The sequence below is a fragment of the Fusarium solani genome (genome assembly GCF_023522795.1).
Source record: "Fusarium solani strain SB1 chromosome Unknown bctg00000014, whole genome shotgun sequence".
NCBI classification, from domain to species: domain Eukaryota; kingdom Fungi; phylum Ascomycota; class Sordariomycetes; order Hypocreales; family Nectriaceae; genus Fusarium; species Fusarium solani.
Genome location: NW_027072141.1, coordinates 55,375 through 73,212, shown reverse-complemented (window position 1 = coordinate 73,212; position 17,838 = coordinate 55,375). Strand labels below are relative to the sequence as shown.

The 17,838-nt window shown below is 51.4% G+C and overlaps 5 protein-coding genes across 5 annotated transcripts; 3 read left to right on the top strand and 2 right to left on the bottom strand.

Moving 5' to 3' along the window:
- Nucleotides 1–7: 7 nt before the first annotated feature.
- Nucleotides 8–4,416, top strand: MRS44_017508 (uncharacterized protein; the record flags this gene model as incomplete). Its single annotated transcript, XM_065615419.1, has 3 exons — nucleotides 8–409; nucleotides 472–3,489; nucleotides 3,538–4,416. 3 exons carry the CDS (start codon nucleotides 8–10, stop codon nucleotides 4,414–4,416), a joined length of 4,299 nt encoding a protein of 1,432 aa, XP_065471491.1.
- Nucleotides 4,417–5,552: 1,136 nt separating this feature from the next.
- MRS44_017507 (uncharacterized protein) lies at nucleotides 5,553–6,072 on the bottom strand (the record flags this gene model as incomplete). The annotated part of the gene is made up of 2 exons (XM_065615418.1): nucleotides 5,553–5,821; nucleotides 6,006–6,072. The coding sequence occupies 2 exons, from the start codon at nucleotides 6,070–6,072 to the stop codon at nucleotides 5,553–5,555; spliced, it is 336 nt and encodes a 111-aa protein (XP_065471490.1).
- A 1,457-nt stretch (nucleotides 6,073–7,529) lies between these two features.
- MRS44_017506 (uncharacterized protein) lies at nucleotides 7,530–12,243 on the top strand (the record flags this gene model as incomplete). Its single annotated transcript, XM_065615417.1, has 8 exons — nucleotides 7,530–7,641; nucleotides 7,915–8,540; nucleotides 8,638–9,062; nucleotides 9,185–9,308; nucleotides 9,371–9,970; nucleotides 10,159–10,606; nucleotides 10,706–11,284; nucleotides 11,330–12,243. The coding sequence occupies 8 exons, from the start codon at nucleotides 7,530–7,532 to the stop codon at nucleotides 12,241–12,243; spliced, it is 3,828 nt and encodes a 1,275-aa protein (XP_065471489.1).
- A 975-nt stretch (nucleotides 12,244–13,218) lies between these two features.
- On the top strand, nucleotides 13,219–14,310 carry MRS44_017505 (uncharacterized protein; the record flags this gene model as incomplete). The annotated part of the gene is made up of 3 exons (XM_065615416.1): nucleotides 13,219–13,430; nucleotides 13,656–13,715; nucleotides 13,800–14,310. 3 exons carry the CDS (start codon nucleotides 13,219–13,221, stop codon nucleotides 14,308–14,310), a joined length of 783 nt encoding a protein of 260 aa, XP_065471488.1.
- Nucleotides 14,311–15,723: 1,413 nt separating this feature from the next.
- Nucleotides 15,724–17,786, bottom strand: MRS44_017504 (uncharacterized protein; the record flags this gene model as incomplete). The annotated part of the gene is made up of 5 exons (XM_065615415.1): nucleotides 15,724–15,924; nucleotides 16,136–16,756; nucleotides 16,868–17,141; nucleotides 17,195–17,512; nucleotides 17,758–17,786. 5 exons carry the CDS (start codon nucleotides 17,784–17,786, stop codon nucleotides 15,724–15,726), a joined length of 1,443 nt encoding a protein of 480 aa, XP_065471487.1.
- Nucleotides 17,787–17,838: the final 52 nt, after the last annotated feature.

The following is a 17,838-nucleotide window of genomic DNA, read 5'->3' as shown; positions in this document are numbered from 1 at the left end:
TCTCAAAATGCCTACGCGTCGAGCCCCACCTTTTACCATGCGAACTCGCAACACAATTAGAGTATCGCCCGAATCCGAAGCTTCGCGATCTGATACTTCAGGTCGAGAATACACATCATCTTCAGCCCATGGAGGCACTACCTTCTTCTCTGAAAAGAACACTCTTTTCCTTCCGCAAGAGCTCAAGCTGGGCGGACCTTCCGACTGGGAGCAATATTGCCCAGCTCAGAAGGCCATTCTTCGAATCAATGGTCTTGAAGATGCTGTCTTTAGCGACTACCCCCCTGAAGAACAGCAGACTACGGATCAAAAGATCAAGGCGGCAAAAGCTGCCGTCTCCATTCGAGGCAACTGCACTGGAGAAGCACTCAGTCAACTGGTCGGGATCGAGACCCTCAAGAGATGTTCAGTATCCTCCAAGCCTACTGCGTCGGCACTGGTCCAGTCCTCTTGCAAACAACACTGTACCAGTTTATTCGGATCAAAACTGGCTCATACGAGACGATACCACAGTTCAACGTCGATTTTGAACGACTCGTCAAACTCCTGCTCGAGCAGAAAGAGCCAATCTCAGACACCCTTAAAAAGGTAGTCTATCTGGCAGCCTGCGAGAATGAGTACCCCGATTGGACTGCCAGGCAGCGCGCTCTCCTACGCTCTGAGCATCCACCAACACTACGATCAATGCAGCAAGACCTCATTGACGAGAACCGATCATCAGATGATGACGACAGTATTGGCCCTGCCTCTGCGTACTGGGCCCACGGCAAGAGAACTGGAAGGAAGGGCTCAAACATGAGAAAACAAGACGCAAACAACCGGAAGAGGGGCTCTTCAAGGAACTCCCGAGCCACGAACAAATCCAACAAGGAAACCAATCATCGAATCGGCAAGCACAAGGATCACACCTGTACGAACTGCAAGAAGAGAGGTCATCATGAAAATGACTGCTGGTTTGCCCACAAAGACAAACGACCTGACTGGGCGGTTCGTCTCGCCAAGGAACTCATGGAGCATGATCTTCAACACGGCAACTCTAAGAACCTCCACATCAAGGAATCAAACCATATGACGGTCGAAAGATCGTTCCTCATCCTTGAGGACAGTGTCTCGGATGAGCAGCCTATGGACAATGCGGAAACGTGCAGGATCTCGCTTGACAATGTCGTCACGCACGCGGAATGGCTGTTTGATACAGGCTCGTCAGTCCACATCTGCAACAACCGGACACTCTTCAGAGAGCTGCAACCTGCAACCCGAACAGTCCTCATTACGGGCGGTGGGAAGGTGTTCCCATCCGGCAGAGGAACAGTCAAGGTCGACTTCATGAACAAATGGGGCGAGCAGGCCACAATAAACCTCAAAGACACCCTCTTCATTCCTGAATTTCCCGTCAACGTGATGTCAGGGCTCAGGCTGTACAAAAACGGCGGCTGGATAGACGGGCACGATCTGTACGACTCGACGGGAGATGTCTTTGGCCACCTTCACGTAGGAAGGGACGGCCTATACGTCAACACCGGAGGGTCTGCCTCTCCAAACCAATCCATCAATGGACCCCAGCTAGAGGTGCACAATCACAGCATTTCGTCGAAACAGTGCCTGGACGTCGATCTTTGGCATCGAAGACTCGGCCATGTCAACTTGCACCAGGTATCGCAGACCGCCAAAATTACAAAAGGGGTGTTCTGCGGCCGCCGTCACGACCACAAGCCCCTCGGATACTGCCTGGCTTGCGACACATCAAAGGCCCTACGATGGTCTCCACGGAACAGACGGAAGCGAGCGACCAAGGCCGGCTTCATCCACGTCGACACCTTCAAAGTCAATCCTCCAGGCATAAGAGGCGAGAAATGGGGAATGATTGCCACAGATGACAAACATCGAATGAGATGGGCCTACACGTTCACGAGGAAGGGAATGGCTTCGGAACTTCTGAGGCAGCTCACCTCGATGCTCTGGACCCAATACAGGGTCAAAGCCTATGCAATTCAGATGGATGGCGGCTCTGAACTCTACGGTGCATCTATCAAGAATCTCGAGTCAGCCCATGGGGTAAAAGTCAACAAGACAACCCCATACACTCCCGAATTCAATGGAGTTGCTGAACGATCGAATCGCATCATCTTCGACAAAGTCAGAGCAACCATCGAGTCGGAGCAAATTCCAGTAAATCTCTGGCCGCTGGTTCTGGAAGACATGGTGCGCAAGACAAACGTCACAGCCACCAGAGCAATTGAAGGGCTCACTCCCATGGAAAGTTTCCTCGATGAAGTCTTCCCGGGACAAGACAACAAGCCAGATCTCTCCGGAGAACGAATCTGTGGCTCACAGGTCACGGTGCACATACCACAGGAACGAAGATTGAGGTCACACAAGTTTGGTCCAAGAGGAGAAACTGGAATCTACCTGAGCATGGAAGGTTCACAGATCTACACCTGCTGGGTGCCTTCTCGCAGAAAGGGACATCAGATCGTCCGCTCTGCAAACGTAACATTCTACGAGAAGGTCGGAGAGAAAGATCTCCAGACTGAAGCTGAGCATGATGTTGAGCCGACAATCCGCACGAACGGAGCTCCCATCTCGAGTCGGCCACAGTCTGTCACGGAGCAAGCAAAGACCCCGAGCCCGAATCGGTCTGAAGTGAATAATCTTCAGCATGCCGAGGTGCATAATCCTCAGCATGGACAGACGACAACATCAATGACATCAGCTAAGCTGCTGCCCGATCCCCGAGAAGAAGGGATCACTGAGCCCAAAACAATGACTGAAGCGCTTCAGGGTCCATACAGGGAGCATTGGCTCAGAGCAATACACAGTGAGCTGCGCAGTCTCCTCACGAAAGGGACATGGCGCATGTTGGACCGCAACCAAGCTCGCAACAGGCCACTCACAGTCAAGTGGGTATTCAAGGTCAAGAGGAACGAGGACGGTAGCCTGGAAAAGTTCAAGGCCCGGCTGGTGGTCAGAGGCTTCGAGCAGCAGCCTGGGTTCGACTACAACCAGACCTTTGCCTCTGTCGCTAAAGCGGCGACATGGAGGATCCTCCTCACCGTTGCAGCCTGCCTCGACTGGGAGATCGAGCAGATGGACGTGGCCACGGCGTTCCTGGAAGGGGACCTCGACGAAGATATCTTCATCGAGATGCCGGAAGGGCTCGTCGAGTACTTCGACCAACACCCAGAAGACCGCCCGCCAGGATTCTCAACAGAGAAAATCTGCAAACTGATCAGATCCCTCTACGGACTCAAGCAGGCGCCTCGGCAATGGCAAAAGAAACTCAAAAAGACTCTAGAATCCCTTGACTTCAGACAAGCAACGTCTGACACGGCCGTATATCACAATCCCACAACGGGAGTGATCATCATCACATATGTGGATGACTTCCTCATCATGGGCAGCGACAAGGAAGCAATCCAAGGGTACAAAGCCCGCCTGGGAGAGATCTTCACAATGACTGATCTCGGTCCTGCTAGCCATTTCCTTGGAGTAAGAATAACCCGAGACAGGAACTCGAGACTAATATACCTCTCCCAGGGTGCCTATTTCGCAAGGATCCTCGAGAAATTTGGACTCGGGGAGTGCCGACCGGTCAACACGCCCATGGAACGAAATGCCCTGTCCGCACTACTGCCTAGAGACGACGCAGACTCCGCTTCTCCAAGCGAACGGGAGGACTACAGCTCGAAGACCGGTTCTCTCATGTACGGAATGACGCAGACACGACCCGACCTTGCCTTTCTTCTCTCTGCCCTATCAAGATACATGGCGAATCCTTCGCCGACTCATTCGCAGCTCGCAAAGAGAGGGCTGCGTTACTTACAGAAGACAAGGCAGTACGGCCTAGTGCTTGGCGGCGTCAAGAAAGCAGACGACGCCGCGTGGAACATAACCGCTTGGGCCGACTCCGATTGGAAAGGAGACCGGTCCACAGGGAGATCAACCTACGGATGGCTAGTTCAGATCGAGGATTCCACGATCTCCTGGAGGGCTAAACGACACGAAACAGTGGCCCTATCCACAACCGAGGCTGAATACACGGCACTTTCCCAGTGTGCCAGAGAATTGGCCTGGATCAGGAGTCTCTTCTCCGAACTGCAACTTCCGCTCAACATACCAATTCTGCTAAACGGCGACAACCAGGGTTCCCTGAAGTTGTGTAGAAACCCAGAGCTCCACCAGCGAACCAAGCACATTCCACTAGTCGAACACCATATCCGAGAGGAGGTTGAGGCCGGACGTATCGACGTACAATACGTCAGCACTCACGAGCAAATAGCGAACGGTCTTACCAAACCTTTGGATACCACTGGCCACGGCCACTTCCTTGAAGCAATACGGGTCGGTCAATGTCCAGTCGAGGAGAGCGGACGTCTCCATTGGAGCACAGAAGTCCACGATGGCTCTGTGCCCTGAAGGCAAGGTGGATGGGGGCGTGTTGGAATAATTGGGAGCTTCCCCTCACTTCAGGGTTACATCACAAAGTCCTAGATTGAATGTTGAAAGTCCTAGATGGAATCGCATGGGATATAAACCCTTAGGGAGCTCTCACCATGACAATAATAATAATAACCTTGATTTTATCAATCACACCCAGCATCACTGCGCAATTCAACAACAGCCGGAGGGCATCAGCGATCCAATGTATATCGTACGTTTGCTTATCAAGCCTAGCTTTGAATATAGCCTCAATATCGTCCCACGGAATATCAGGAAACTGATCAGCCTCTCTCATCTCAGCCCATTTGCTTTTGATTTGCAGCCAGCGATTTACAACGTGTGCAATTCCCGCCCCATCAGCCTCGGAAACGTGTTGAAAGTCGTTCACCGGTTTCAGCACGGCGATCGCAGCCTCGAGTTCTAGCCAGAAGCTGCTGTCTTTGATGATCCGAACCGCTTCGGGCAGGAGAACGGGGCAATCTTGAGATCGCAACTCATCCCGTACATCTTTTCGAACAGACCAGTCTCTGGCAGGATCTCGAGAACGGAGGAGGGAGAAGAAAGAATTGTACTGGGAACCCCAACGCGTAATTATACTGTTCGGAACGAGCAGGTTAGCATATCGATTTCTCAGTCGCAGCTAACAATTCACCGGTACCTTCTGATCAGCGCGCGAGTTACTCCGTTCCACCTTGTGCGCTGGCACATTCTCAATCTTTGTAATTGTAATTTAGACCGTGAGAAGAACACGAGCAGGGTGCTGACGTTATTAAAGAGATCCTCGAAGAAGGGAAGAAGAAGAATATCTTTAATCAGAAGCTGAAGGCCGTGAGAATCGCACAGAGAGAGAGTTGATGTGTGAGAGCTCTGGGAATCCCCCTAGCAGGTCGTGTACAGAGCGCATCGTATTTTCGGTATCCGTACAGATAGAATTGATCCTGGAGAGATCGCCGCCGCACAGTTGCTGCATTTCTCCCCAGATCAGCCGCACCCAGTTCTCTGCCGTGTGCTGTTCGTCTCCCGTGTCAAGTGTTTTCCAGTAGAAGGCCGGGCCGTCTGGTACCTGTACCGAGATATTAACGATCCTGTGGCCCGAGACATTATCGGAGGCGTCAAAATAAGATGTTGAACCATTCCGAGCTGGTAATACGTTTGAAAACCTCGTCATAGATTTCCTGATAGAACTCGGGAAGAATTCGCGTGATGACGGCACGGCTAGGGGGCTTCCAGCCAGGCTTGATGCGAGTGAAGAAATAACGCCAACGACGGCTCTCGAAGAGGCTGAAGGGGCGACCGCCGGCGATTACAGCAGCGGCGGCATCATAGGCGAAACTGCGGCTCTCGTCCTGAGAGAGATATGCTGAATTCCGACCTCCGTTATCTTCTTTTGTACAGCTTCAGAATATGAGGGAAGATAGCCGGCGTTATCTCGAGCTTTGGCGCTCTTGTCGCTGCTTAGCTTGCCCATTTGTCACACGCAGCGAGGTGCTCTTTCGGCCTCCCAACAGAGGTCGCTGCAAACTCCTTCTGGCAGTGACGGCATCTGTATCGCTTACTTTTCTTACAGTTAGAGCGGCCAAGGTCGATAAACTGTCGCCAAACGAAGGCAGCGTCAGCTTTGATGGGCGGCATCTTTTTGACGATACCCTCATTGAGGAGAGAATTGCAGAGATTTTGTACAGCTCCGTACTTGTACGATGGGACCCATAAATTGCCGTGTTAGGAACATTGTGGGCCCTATCGTACGTACGCAGTACACGTACGTACATTTTCGTTTTGTACGTACGTACGTACAACACGGTTGGACATCCTGTACAACATCACTACTCATGGCCCATCAGTACCTGCGACACATTCAGCATAGCGCCCTTCGGCTCAGCCGCACGGCAAAAAGCTAGACTGGGTGGGTGCGTGAGCGAGTGCCGACACCCACTGGCGCCGTCTAGGCGCACAGAGCCCGTGTGCTCGGGGCACAGCCCCCCGGTCAGCGGACTAGAGGCACAGTCCCCTGACTAAGCATTTATTATTAGGCGATTTCGAGGGAGCGATTTTCAGGGGTTAAGCATCTTTATCTTCATCTCTACATCGTCTCATCAATTAACCTAAATGGATCAATTTCCGGAAGACTGCTTACCTCCTGAGCATACATATGCATCTCGAGATGATCTATTCCATGCGATCAATCGCTGGGCAGCACCACGAGGCTATGCCTTTGTTACCGGAAGGTCCAACAAAGGCAAGTCTGGGCAGACTTCTCAACAAGCAGTCAGTTATCAATCAGTACTGATTACTGATTGATACTGATACGTTATCAGTATCAGTAAGCCCCTAACCAATCAATCAGTAATCAGTAACTCACGTGACCAGGCTATTGCGACCTGCCTACGTGGTGCTAAGATGTGTTAGCAGGTACAGTCAGATTGCTGCGATCAGTTCGGTAAATCAGGTACCTCAGCAACGCAACCCATCGCCCGGGTCAGAGCCCAGAATTACTTACTTTCTACATATGTATTCAACGGCAACACAATATTTTTTTTTTAACTTTGAATCGATATCTTGCAAGGTTACAACCCGAATATTCGTAGCTTGAGTGAGGCGCCTGTTATCTTTCAAGGGAAACAGGCACAGAGTTATTAGGTACCAGCCCCGCCATAACAAATAGGTGAGATATGCGGTAGCCTCTATTCGCTGTACATAGGGTAGGTTGGCTCACTTAGCATTCTGCTGCGCAATGCACTTGACATCGCAGCGAACACGCTGGTCTCTACAAATGATCTATCATACAAGTTGAAGGCATCGTCGCTGAAATTTTCCCTGGCGAGAGCGCCTTCCTGGCACTGATTCCACCCCGGTTAGAATTATCTTTCCCAGCTGTCGTTTCGCCGTCGAGAAAAAGGTTATCTACGCACTTACCCCGCTAGCGTCACCCAACCCACTGCGCCCAACCCAAAATACGCCCGTTGACGTTGTATGAGCGACTTCGCAGATTTCCTGGACTGCACATGATGGCTTAACCTCGAAGGTCCCACGACGCAACCTTGCGTGAGCTGAGTGACGAGCTCAAGAATCAATTCTGATCAGACGCCAAAATGGGGCGACAAGTGCGCGAAGCTGACGCGACACGGCGTGTCCGCTTCTCGCGTTTAGCGCTATGCCACTTGTCGGGCAGAGCCAGGGGTCCGACGTTTGTTTTGAAGGTAGGTAGATGGTCTCGTGCGCACCACTCCAAAGGTTTCAATAGGCTTGCATTTATAAGACATGAATGATATGCCACGCGCCGACATGCTTCCCGGGTCGTCTCTATTCGTAGGGGACGTTCAATGCGAAGAATTAAGCTCGCCGGCGCCAGAATCAAGCATCTCCGCAATTGAGCGGCCTCATTCACAACAGTCAATTTTCTCCGGCCCCTTTTCCCCGCATCATCCGCGTCTACGCGTCAATCGCAGCCGAAGAAACGTAAATTACGCACTCCAGAAACCTGGAAGTACTTCCGTGTGCCTCAAGGAGACGAAGAGACGCACCAGAATAACCAGAGACTGTGGTATTGTCAACATTGCCACAACCCGCCATGGCGAACAGTCTCGACCACAAGCGCCAAACGACATATGCGAAAGGACCACGGTATTATCATTGATGACGAAGAAAGGCCAGCCAAGAAGGCACTTCAACAGTCTCTGGAAGTAGCTTTCACGCGTGCCGAAGAGAAAAATCGAGCGATACTCTCCCGGAACGAAGAATCGATCCTGCGGAATACGATCAAGCTTGACGCATTCTATGAAGCCCAAATCCAACTGATCACGCGCCGCCGTCTCCCGCTCAACTGTGTCTCTTGGCCGGAATATCAAGCGCTTCTTTGCGCAGTTAACCCGAGGGCAGAGGAGGTTCTTATCCAGTCAGGCAATACGGTATTGGCTCATGTTGAGCGGTCATACATGATGCATCGCGAGAACATCAAGGCTCAATTGCAGGCGGCAAAGTCACAAATCCACTTCAGCATCGATCTATGGTCATCGCCGCATCGCAAAGCCTTTCTCGGAATATGTGGGCAATGGGTTGATGAACACTACGAGCTCCGTGAGGCCCTATTGGGTCTGCCGAACGTACAGTACAGTCACTCCGGAGAGACGATGTCGCGGCACTTGCTTGACACCATACGATATTTCGATGTCGCTGGCAACATTGGCTACTTTACATCAGACAACGCCACCGCCAATGACACTTGCCTGCGTGCTTTATCGACGGCATTGGCGAACGAGTTTGGCATTGGGAATGGACCCCGCCGAGCGCCGAGTTCGATGCGGAGGCCATATTATCAATCTCTGCCTCCAGGCGTTTCTCTTCGCCTCCAGCAAAGAGGCACTCCGTGCGGCAATTGAAGAGGCAGATAGTAACGCGAACACCACAGTTGTCGAGTCTCTACAGGCGCAATTGCAGCAAAAGAACAGCAAGGGTAAACATCGAAAAGTGCCGGAGGATCAAGCCGGATGGCGATCGATGGGCCCCCTTGGTAAACTACACAATATCGCCGTGTTTATACAGAGTTCGACAGTGCACAGCGATGCGTGGCAGCGCCTGGCAGGTCGTGCACTCGGCATTGACAATGCAACGAGATGGAATTCGTGGTACATGCTACTTCGTACTGCACTCGAGAAGAGAAGAGAGACAAGCTTATGATGTTTCAACAAGAGCATCATAAGGCCCTGGGTGAAGATAGTCTCACACAGGATGACTGGGATGTCCTCAGGTTAACGGCGGACTTCCTCCAACCCTTCTGGCAGGCGACACTAGCGCAACAGAAGAAGTGGTCGTCGTTAGACCAGTTACTTTACCATATGGACATCTTGCTCAAGCATTTTGAAGATGCAAAGGTATACAGTCACTTCGATCTTGTATAGCATGATGCATGATGGCGCTAACTACGTTATGATAGAAGACGTACAGCGAGAATCAACGCCTTATCCACTCCATCCACATGGGTTGGTTTGTGCTTGATAAGTACTACTTCAAGACTGATGAGACGCCTGTATACTCCGCGGCATTGCTTCTCCACCCATCAAAGCGATTGAAATACCTCCGCCAGAACTGGCATGAGGATTGGCATGATGGTGCGATCAACAAAGCCAGACAGATCTGGGCTCAGTACAAAGATATTCCTGTTGCCAGTACTCCAGAGGAGCCTCCGGAGACCCAGATGACAGCGTATGATAGGCTGGCGCTATCGCTCGACGTGACGGAGGCGTGCGGCGATGAGGATGAGCTGGAGAAGTTTATTAACGGTTCTCCATGCAAAATCGCAGTCAGTCCCCTTGCATGGTGGGCCAGAGAGGAGCAACGGATGGAATACCCGCGGCTGCACAAGATGGCTATTAACGTACTTTCGATTGCGCCTATGTCGGATAAGGCCGAACGTGTCTTCTCAGGTGCTCGGCGTACTATTTCGTTTGATCGTGCACGCCTTGGGGCTGAGACTATTGAGATGACAGAGTGTCTTAGCAGTTGGAACAAGAACGACCTTATTCGCGAGGTGCATGTACTTCGCGATGATGACAACTAGGCTGAGAATCAGGGGTGGCGACATATTCGGGCTGAAAGGACAACTACGTCATGTCTTGGCATTTACTGATAAGCTAATCAATCAGTATCAGTAACATGGTGATCAATCAATCAGTTATCAGTAAGGGCCTTATCAATCAGTACTGCTTGTTGAGAAGTCTGCAGTCTGGGAGGCTTACAGTTTACTTCACTTGCGATCGTGCCCGTCGGCCTCCGAGCGCCTCAAGAAGCCGTATTCGAGCAACCTACACTCGAAGCACTCTCTGTCCATTCTCTATCACCGCAAAGGAGTCACCGGATGCATCTGGCTGGGTTGTACGACATCGACCAGATAGTCAATATGCTGTACATAACCACACGCCAAGCACCCATCTAACTGCTCATCCTGTTCTTCGAAGGCTCTCAAAAGACGATAAATCAACAATCAGCAATCTTACGAAGGCTGGAATCAGCTCAAAGGAGATCAAAACCTATATGCGGCAACATTCAAATTCCATTGCAACCCAGAAGGATATCTCCAACAGCATTGCAGAAGCTCGACGATCATCTCGCTTTGGCCAGAATACAATGCATGCTCTTATTAACCAGCTAGATCAAGAGGGCTTTTGGAATCGTATGCAGGTAGATAATGAAGGACGGGTTACAGCAGTTTTATTTGCTCATCCTGACTCACTTACCTATCTGCAAGCGTATTCTGAACTTCTTCTTCTAGACTGCACATATAAGACGAATCGGTATGGCATGCCGCTTCTTGACATTATCGGCGTTGATGCCTGCCAACGATCATTCTGCATTGCCTTTGCATTCCTCAGCGGCGAAGAGGAACAAGACTACCTATGGGCTCTCGAACGACTGAAGTCTCTATATGAGATCTGCAATACAAGCTTTCCATCTGTTATTATTACAGACTGTGCTTTAGCTTGTATAAATGCAGTTGCTATCTGCTTTCCATCTGCAGTCCTTCTGCTGTGCCTTTGGCATGCTAATAAGGCAGTCCTTGCCTATTGTCGGCCAGCCTTTGTTCAACATCGAACAAATCCAAAGACAATCGAGGCAGAGCTTCTTAGTTGGCAAGAGTTCTACAACCAGTGGCATTTGATCATTCAATCAGCTGATCAGATAACCTTTGATCAGCGGGTTCAGCAGCTTGAGCAGCGATATCTACCCACCTACGTCAATGAGATTGGATATTTACATGCAACGTGGCTAAACCCTCACAAAGAGAAGCTTGTAAAAGCTTGGGTTGATCAGCATCTTCACTTTGGCACTATTGTTACCTCTCGTGTTGAAGGTATTCATAGTCTGCTTAAAAGCTATTTAAATACATCTACATTAGATCTATTTGAGGCTTGGGGCGCTATTACACGAGCTGTTACCAATCAGGTCCATCAGCTACAGTCGAATCAAGCCCAACAGCAACTTCGGCAACCAATTGAGCTTCGTATAGCTCTATATAGTTCTGTTCAAGGCTGGGTCTCTTTTGAGGCGTTGAGGAAGGTTGAAGAGCAACGAAAGCGGCTTTTGGGTAATAGTCTCCCTTTGCCTCGCTGCACTGGCGTTTTTATGCGAACACTGGGACTACCTTGCGCTCACTTACTTCAAACCTTACAAGAACAAGGTCAAGTTCTTCTTCTTGAGCATTTCCACAAGCATTGGCATCTCAAGCGCCCAGGGCAGCAGCAGTTACTTCTTGAGCCTCGTACTCGCATAGATGCAAGGGCTGCTACATCAAATCTTCCACAATCAAGCACAAAAAGACTACCAAGCTCCTTTGAAGCCGTTGAGACTATAGGAAAGGCAAGGGCAAAGGCCCCGCCAAAATGCGGCAAATGCCATGAAGTCGGTCACAAAATGAATTCAAAGGCATGTCCCTTGCGGCATCAAGAGCTCTTGGAAAAGGTAGCAGCAGAGGCAAAAGCACTGGCAGAAACAGAGGCACCGGCAGCAATAGTGGCATCGGAAGCAACAGAGGCATCGGCAACAACAAGGGCATCGGCATCGGCAGTGACAGCGGCACCGGAAGTCCTCGCCGATCAGCCAGAGACTGTGACTGGGACCTTGCAAGACTCGCCCGGTGGCGCCTCTCAGCGGTCAGGATCCCCGGTTCATGGACCATCTCCTTCGCCTGGCCCGCCATCGCCATCGCCACCGAGGTACGATTCGCCACAGGCTATATATGGAAGATATGTTGCCGCAAGAAGCGCGTGGTACACAGCGCAGCCGGCCGGCAGCATCAAGACGAACCAATAATATCGCAGGGCGATGGGGCTCCCACTCAGGTATGATAAGTAGAGCTATGAGTGGTGCCTGGACTACAAACAGATATCTAAGAGCTATACAACGTCAATAGGGTCAAGGGAATGGACGAAAGAAGAGATGATGGCATATCTAGACTGGACCAAGGCTGAGGATGAGCGAATTGAATCCCAGGTCGCTGAAGAGATGGGAGATAATCCTTTGGCTAATAGAAGAAGGGGCGTTAAAGACATTTGGAAGAGAATAGAAACGGACAGCAGGGAACAAGAAGCTTTGCACTTAGCTAGCCGTAGGACAGAAGACTGTATCATTGTTGGAAGTCATGGGTGTTAGACGATCACTCGATGGCAAAGCCCTAGAACATTCTCCGGCTATCATAGCTGTGTATAATTTGGGTAGCTCTTCTCACACCCCTCACTTATCTGAATTAAGCAACTTGAGCCTTCCCATTTTCAACAATCATAGTCGAAAGGTAGTTGTCGACTCCGTTGAATGTGTAAGTGCTTTCAGTCAATCCCCAATTTAACGAGAAATGCTTAGTCAGGGGACTGTGCCCCTAGTCCGCTGACAGGGGGGGCCGTGCCCCGAGCACACACGGGCCCTGTGCGCCTAGACGGCGCCACACCCACTCCATGTTCGGGGTTGCACTAAGTCCAAGCACCCACTAACTTAACCGGCTACCCGCGTCTGACCTGTTGAAACAAAAAATGGGGTTACCCCCAGAAGACTGTTGAGACTTATTGACTTGACACCGGCACTTTTCGGTTTGGGCCCCACACCAATATTGTATCGGTGCCAGGCATTCCCCCTAAATACCTCTGGTTTACAGGCGGTACCAAGTACCGCGTTTGCTGTCCCCCATCGGCCTCATATCATATTACCCTCCCCCTTCTCGCAGACCCAATGAGGCCGTCTTTCATCAATCTCTCTTCCTTTTACTTCTTTTTCCTCTCGTTCAATAAACACATAATGCACCACAACCGGAAAAAGTCTGGCCACGGCCTGCCCAACACTTCAACGGACGCGCGAAAAACCGTTACCGCGACCGAACCTACAAAGTATAAGTGGCCCGCCATGACTCGGCGACACTCTCCTCAGAAACTCGGCCGAAGTCAGCGCCAACGTAAGCGGGAATGGACAGAGTCATGGGAAGATGGGAGGGAGAGTTTCCCGCAATTCTGGTACGTCTCACCGTCATGCCAAAAAAATTTTCCTTATCTTTCCGAATTTGGTTCTTGTCATGACGGTTCCTTGCTTTTTGCCCTGGCGATTGCATTGCCGTCATCTTCAGAAACCAAACCCCTGGCGGCAGTAAGGACCCGAAATTCGAAGGACAACGGCATTCGTTGTGCAGGTTTACCCAACAAACGAGACTGAGCAGGTGCTAACCCAATGTCCCGCTATAGCATGACCTGCGAAAAGCAATTCATTCCTCAGGATGACATGTTCCTGTACTGCTCCGACAAGTATGTTACAAAATTCGCTAGCGGTGGATGTCGTCCTCGCTGAACCCCCGTGAGTCCCCGATGATGCTAATTATAACACCCCAGTTGCCAGAGAGTTGATCAAACGGGGACATCACAATCGGCCTCTTCGGTCCGCCAATACGCGTCGGCAGACTATCCATTCTACTCCGCGGGCAACCCCGAACCCAAAGACATCATTCCGCGAGCGTCGCCCTCGCGACCCAGCTCAATGCTTCTGAGTTCCCCACTAGCGACTCCAGGAACCGGAGCGGCAGCTTACCAACACATTTCGGCCCTTGCGGCCCTCCGGTCCCTCAATGTTCGGCCCCCGGGCCCGCCGCCACCCACGGGCAGCTCTAGCAACCTGTGGCCCTTTAATCGCAGTGCTACAACCTGCCCCAATAACTCGTACAGCCGACCTTCGGCAGCGTACTCTTCGTCCACGTACAACGGAGGCTACTATGGCGCAGGCAGCCGCGCATACGCCTACGACATGACTTCGGGAAGAATGGACCGTCTGCTGCCTTCGCGCCACCCTGGCGCGTACTCGCGACCCAAAAGCATCGAGCTTGTGACACCAATAGTCGGCAGGTAAGAGGGAAACGATCCAGGCTCTCTTTGCTTTTCTCGCCCACCAGCAGCCGTCTTCATTGCCACTTGCCGCCTGCCACCCGTCGCCTTGCCGGGCTGCGTGAACAGTGGTTCACTGCCAGCCTGGGCAGAAAGGGCAGAAGGCAGAAGGCAGGTTGGCGTGGTGGTACACGCCGAGCTGAAGGGCGGAGGACGATTGGTTGAGGTTGGCCGGCCTGGTTGATCACAAGTCTACGATTCTGCGGGGTCCGCAAGCCGGGTTGCAGGGGTACCACCCTAGGCCTTTCTCCCACAACTTTATCCAATCTGGGGCCGAACGAGACATGGCGTTGCCAATTCCCGGTTCCCAGTTTCGAGTTCACACTTGGCACTGAAGGAAGCACAGGACGCGGTGCTTATTGTGGGATTTTTCTCATTTTTCTTTGGATTCATGTTGTATCTTGGAAGGGGCTCTGTTCATTGACGGGTCGCTTCCCCGGCGCTCAAAAGTTTTCATGTCGCATCATCAGCATTCCGCCATCAACACTCCGCAGCGGCGCTGGCCGGTCATGTGATTTTGCTGCTTCTCCCCAATTTTCTTCTACTCGGGGGCATCGGTAATTTCCTTTGACGATCCCCCGCCTCTACAACCCATTCCTGGGTACCCACCCATTTGTCACAGACTCGAGCGTCCCCTGGCACAAAGCAGGACGGGCTCAGGCCCCCGGACACTGCCGCGAGCTAGTGGGAATCGGTGATCGCCAGGGGTCTGGTTTCGTTGAGGTTCATTTCTTAGGGGCCAAGCCATCGTCAAGCCCAGGATCCAATTTAGTCTCTTCCATCCTTTTCTAGCTTGTCGGTTTTCCGTTGTCTGCCTATCCCTTGTGTGATATTGACACTCCAGATCAGCCTCCCACCCTCCATCATTCCCATCCCCCAGTTTTCTTCTCCCAACCTGCCGGCCCCGTAGCGCAGCCTCCTCCCCCAGATTTCCCCAGCTTGGTGATTAGTCTTTCCCACCCCCATGCTTTTCCTTGCCCCAGACTCTAAAGCTAGCTCACATGGGGGGGATGCGCAGGCGCGTCATGCGAGTGAGCGTGTCATTTTGTTCCGGCCCCTAGGGAAGTGACATGGGAGTGAGCGGCAAAGGGAGGATTTGGGGGTCTGGTGATTTGGGGAGGTGGCGATGGTGATGGTGCCACTGCCGTCAGTCTTAACAGCTTACGACCAAATTGAGCACATAGGCTTGTTCTGAGCCTTCGGGCCGACGTCGCTTCAACCTCCCTTGGGCCACCTAACGCATGGACCATCCAGGGCCAGACCGATTCGAGGGTGCCCCTGTGTCTCGTCGCCAGAACGGTTTCAAGTCGGGTGGTTTTCTAGCGCCAGTATCCCTCTTGCAGCTTGTTCGCTTCGCGGACGATGCGCGGTTGAGCGGTCAATCTGAGCGATTTTCGTGGTTCTGAGGGGGATGCGACACCATCGCGTCCTTCTCAACCACAACCTCGCCCAGCATCCACCCTCCAAACGCATCGCAGCTACTGACACCGGACACCACAAGAAGGTCGGCTGCTTTCGTCCTACTGCTCTTGCTAGCAGCATCCAGCGCGCTCGCTGGAGGCCGCTGGGAGCCAATCTCCTAAGTGCGTGTTGCCCTCCCAAGATGTCACGATGAGGGGTCTGGGCCAATTAAAATGCGTCAAATTAACGGTACTTTTTTTTCTCTACTAAATTAGGTGGTGATAGAAGTCCCAACAATATCGCTCGTTACAAATTGCAACCTTGCAAATCCGGCAGCCATGGGAGGTCTGCCTCCGCACAGGGCGTCTCTTCCTCTTATTGCTGCTAACCTCCGTCAGGGGGGCCCATTCCTGGCCTTTTGCTCGCACCTGCCCCTGCCGACGGCGCTGACAAGCTAGGCAGTCTGATTTGACATGGCGGTCGATATGATTGATCTCACGGTTAACGTGTTCCCTCTGTAGTTCGGGTGTTTGTAGATCACGCTCGTCTCCTGCTTGGTAACGTCGTCTTGCCTGACTGTCATAGCCGTAGGCGTTGAATAATTCGTTATAAATGCACTCTCGCCACTCCCTATGATTTGTGAATCTCTTCCAATTTGGCTGCCCGTGAAGTTGAGCAACATAGCTGTTAACGAGGGCCACATCAAGGAGGAAGGTCCAGGCTAGAGCCTGCCACGCACCACGGCGTAGGCGGTGGTCATACTTATAATATGACCTCAATTGGTCACCTCGGTCAACATGGTTCATCTCGTCGTTATACGCAGCAGCCACTGTCGGTATGTTGATCATCTTGACAGCTTCGTCACCGAAAAAGCAGCGTATTGGCTTGGCTTCTGACTTCTTAGACGACGGCTTCTTCCTCTGCCGTATGACACGCTCATCGTCGGCGCCGGTGAACACGGTGGTTAAGAATAACACAAGCTTGTTGTCTTTCCAAGCAATTTGGTTGACCTAGGGATACGTAAAGAAGACGAATTAGTAGGGGTTTCTCAGCCAAAAGTGTCTGAAGTCGGTACCTGGTTGTCAGGTGTCGGTATCGCCTTGATAGTATTAAATTCGTACATTTTTTTGGACCTTGCCGTCATCGTTCTTATCCCTGACTAGTTCCTCGTGGATGCCGCTATTCGTACGAGCCGTGCCTGTGGCCCCGTAGCCCTGCTTGCGGAGGTTGCGGAAGAGAGGTGGGGATGAGAAGAGGTTATCCACAAAGACGTGATATGTCGATTTTGGCAGTGTTCTTGTTAGGCCAATAACGACGGCTTGGGTCGAATTCACTGCATCATCGTTGTCTCCTGTATCAGGGGCTCTCTCAGCGGCCTTGACTGAGACCTTTCTTCTTTTCTTTTCCTAGGCCGGGCTTGTGAGGGTTGTGAGGGTTGTGATGATGACTTCTGTGTTGAAATTTCAACGCCAACGGCGCCCTGTTCCGCCTCTTTGATATGCCATAGCCACTGGATAAAGAAGCCCATTTGGGCTATGACCCAAATCTTGAAGCCAACGGGGTCGGGCTTGCCTTTGATAGTCGTGATAGCGTCACTTCTGCCCGTATAGCGGATTATGCACTCATCGACGGCTAGGTGGGACCCAGGCCGGAATAGCTGCATAGATACGGATTGTATATGTTCAGACCACTCTTCAACGCCTTGGAATACCCTCGGAAGTGGTGCAGTCTCGTCGACTTGGGTGTGATCAAAGGGGCGAAGGTGCCTATGGATAAGTTGAAACGTATCGTATGAAATGAACCAGTGTTGCGAATAATATGGCAATAAAGTAGTATATTGCAATACATACCATATAATATGCCTTTTCTGATATTGTGATAATATGATATGAAGACTACGATATTGTGATAATATAATATGAGGATGTCCATATTGGCAATATATTATCTATATTGGGTTGTCAATTCTTGGGTGAATTAGCCCCGTGAAAGCTGCAGAACTCGGCCTTACCCTATATAAGAAGCAGGGATAGCTGGCATTTTATTGGCTATCGTTCACTTCCACGCACTTCTTTATTGACAATTAGACCTA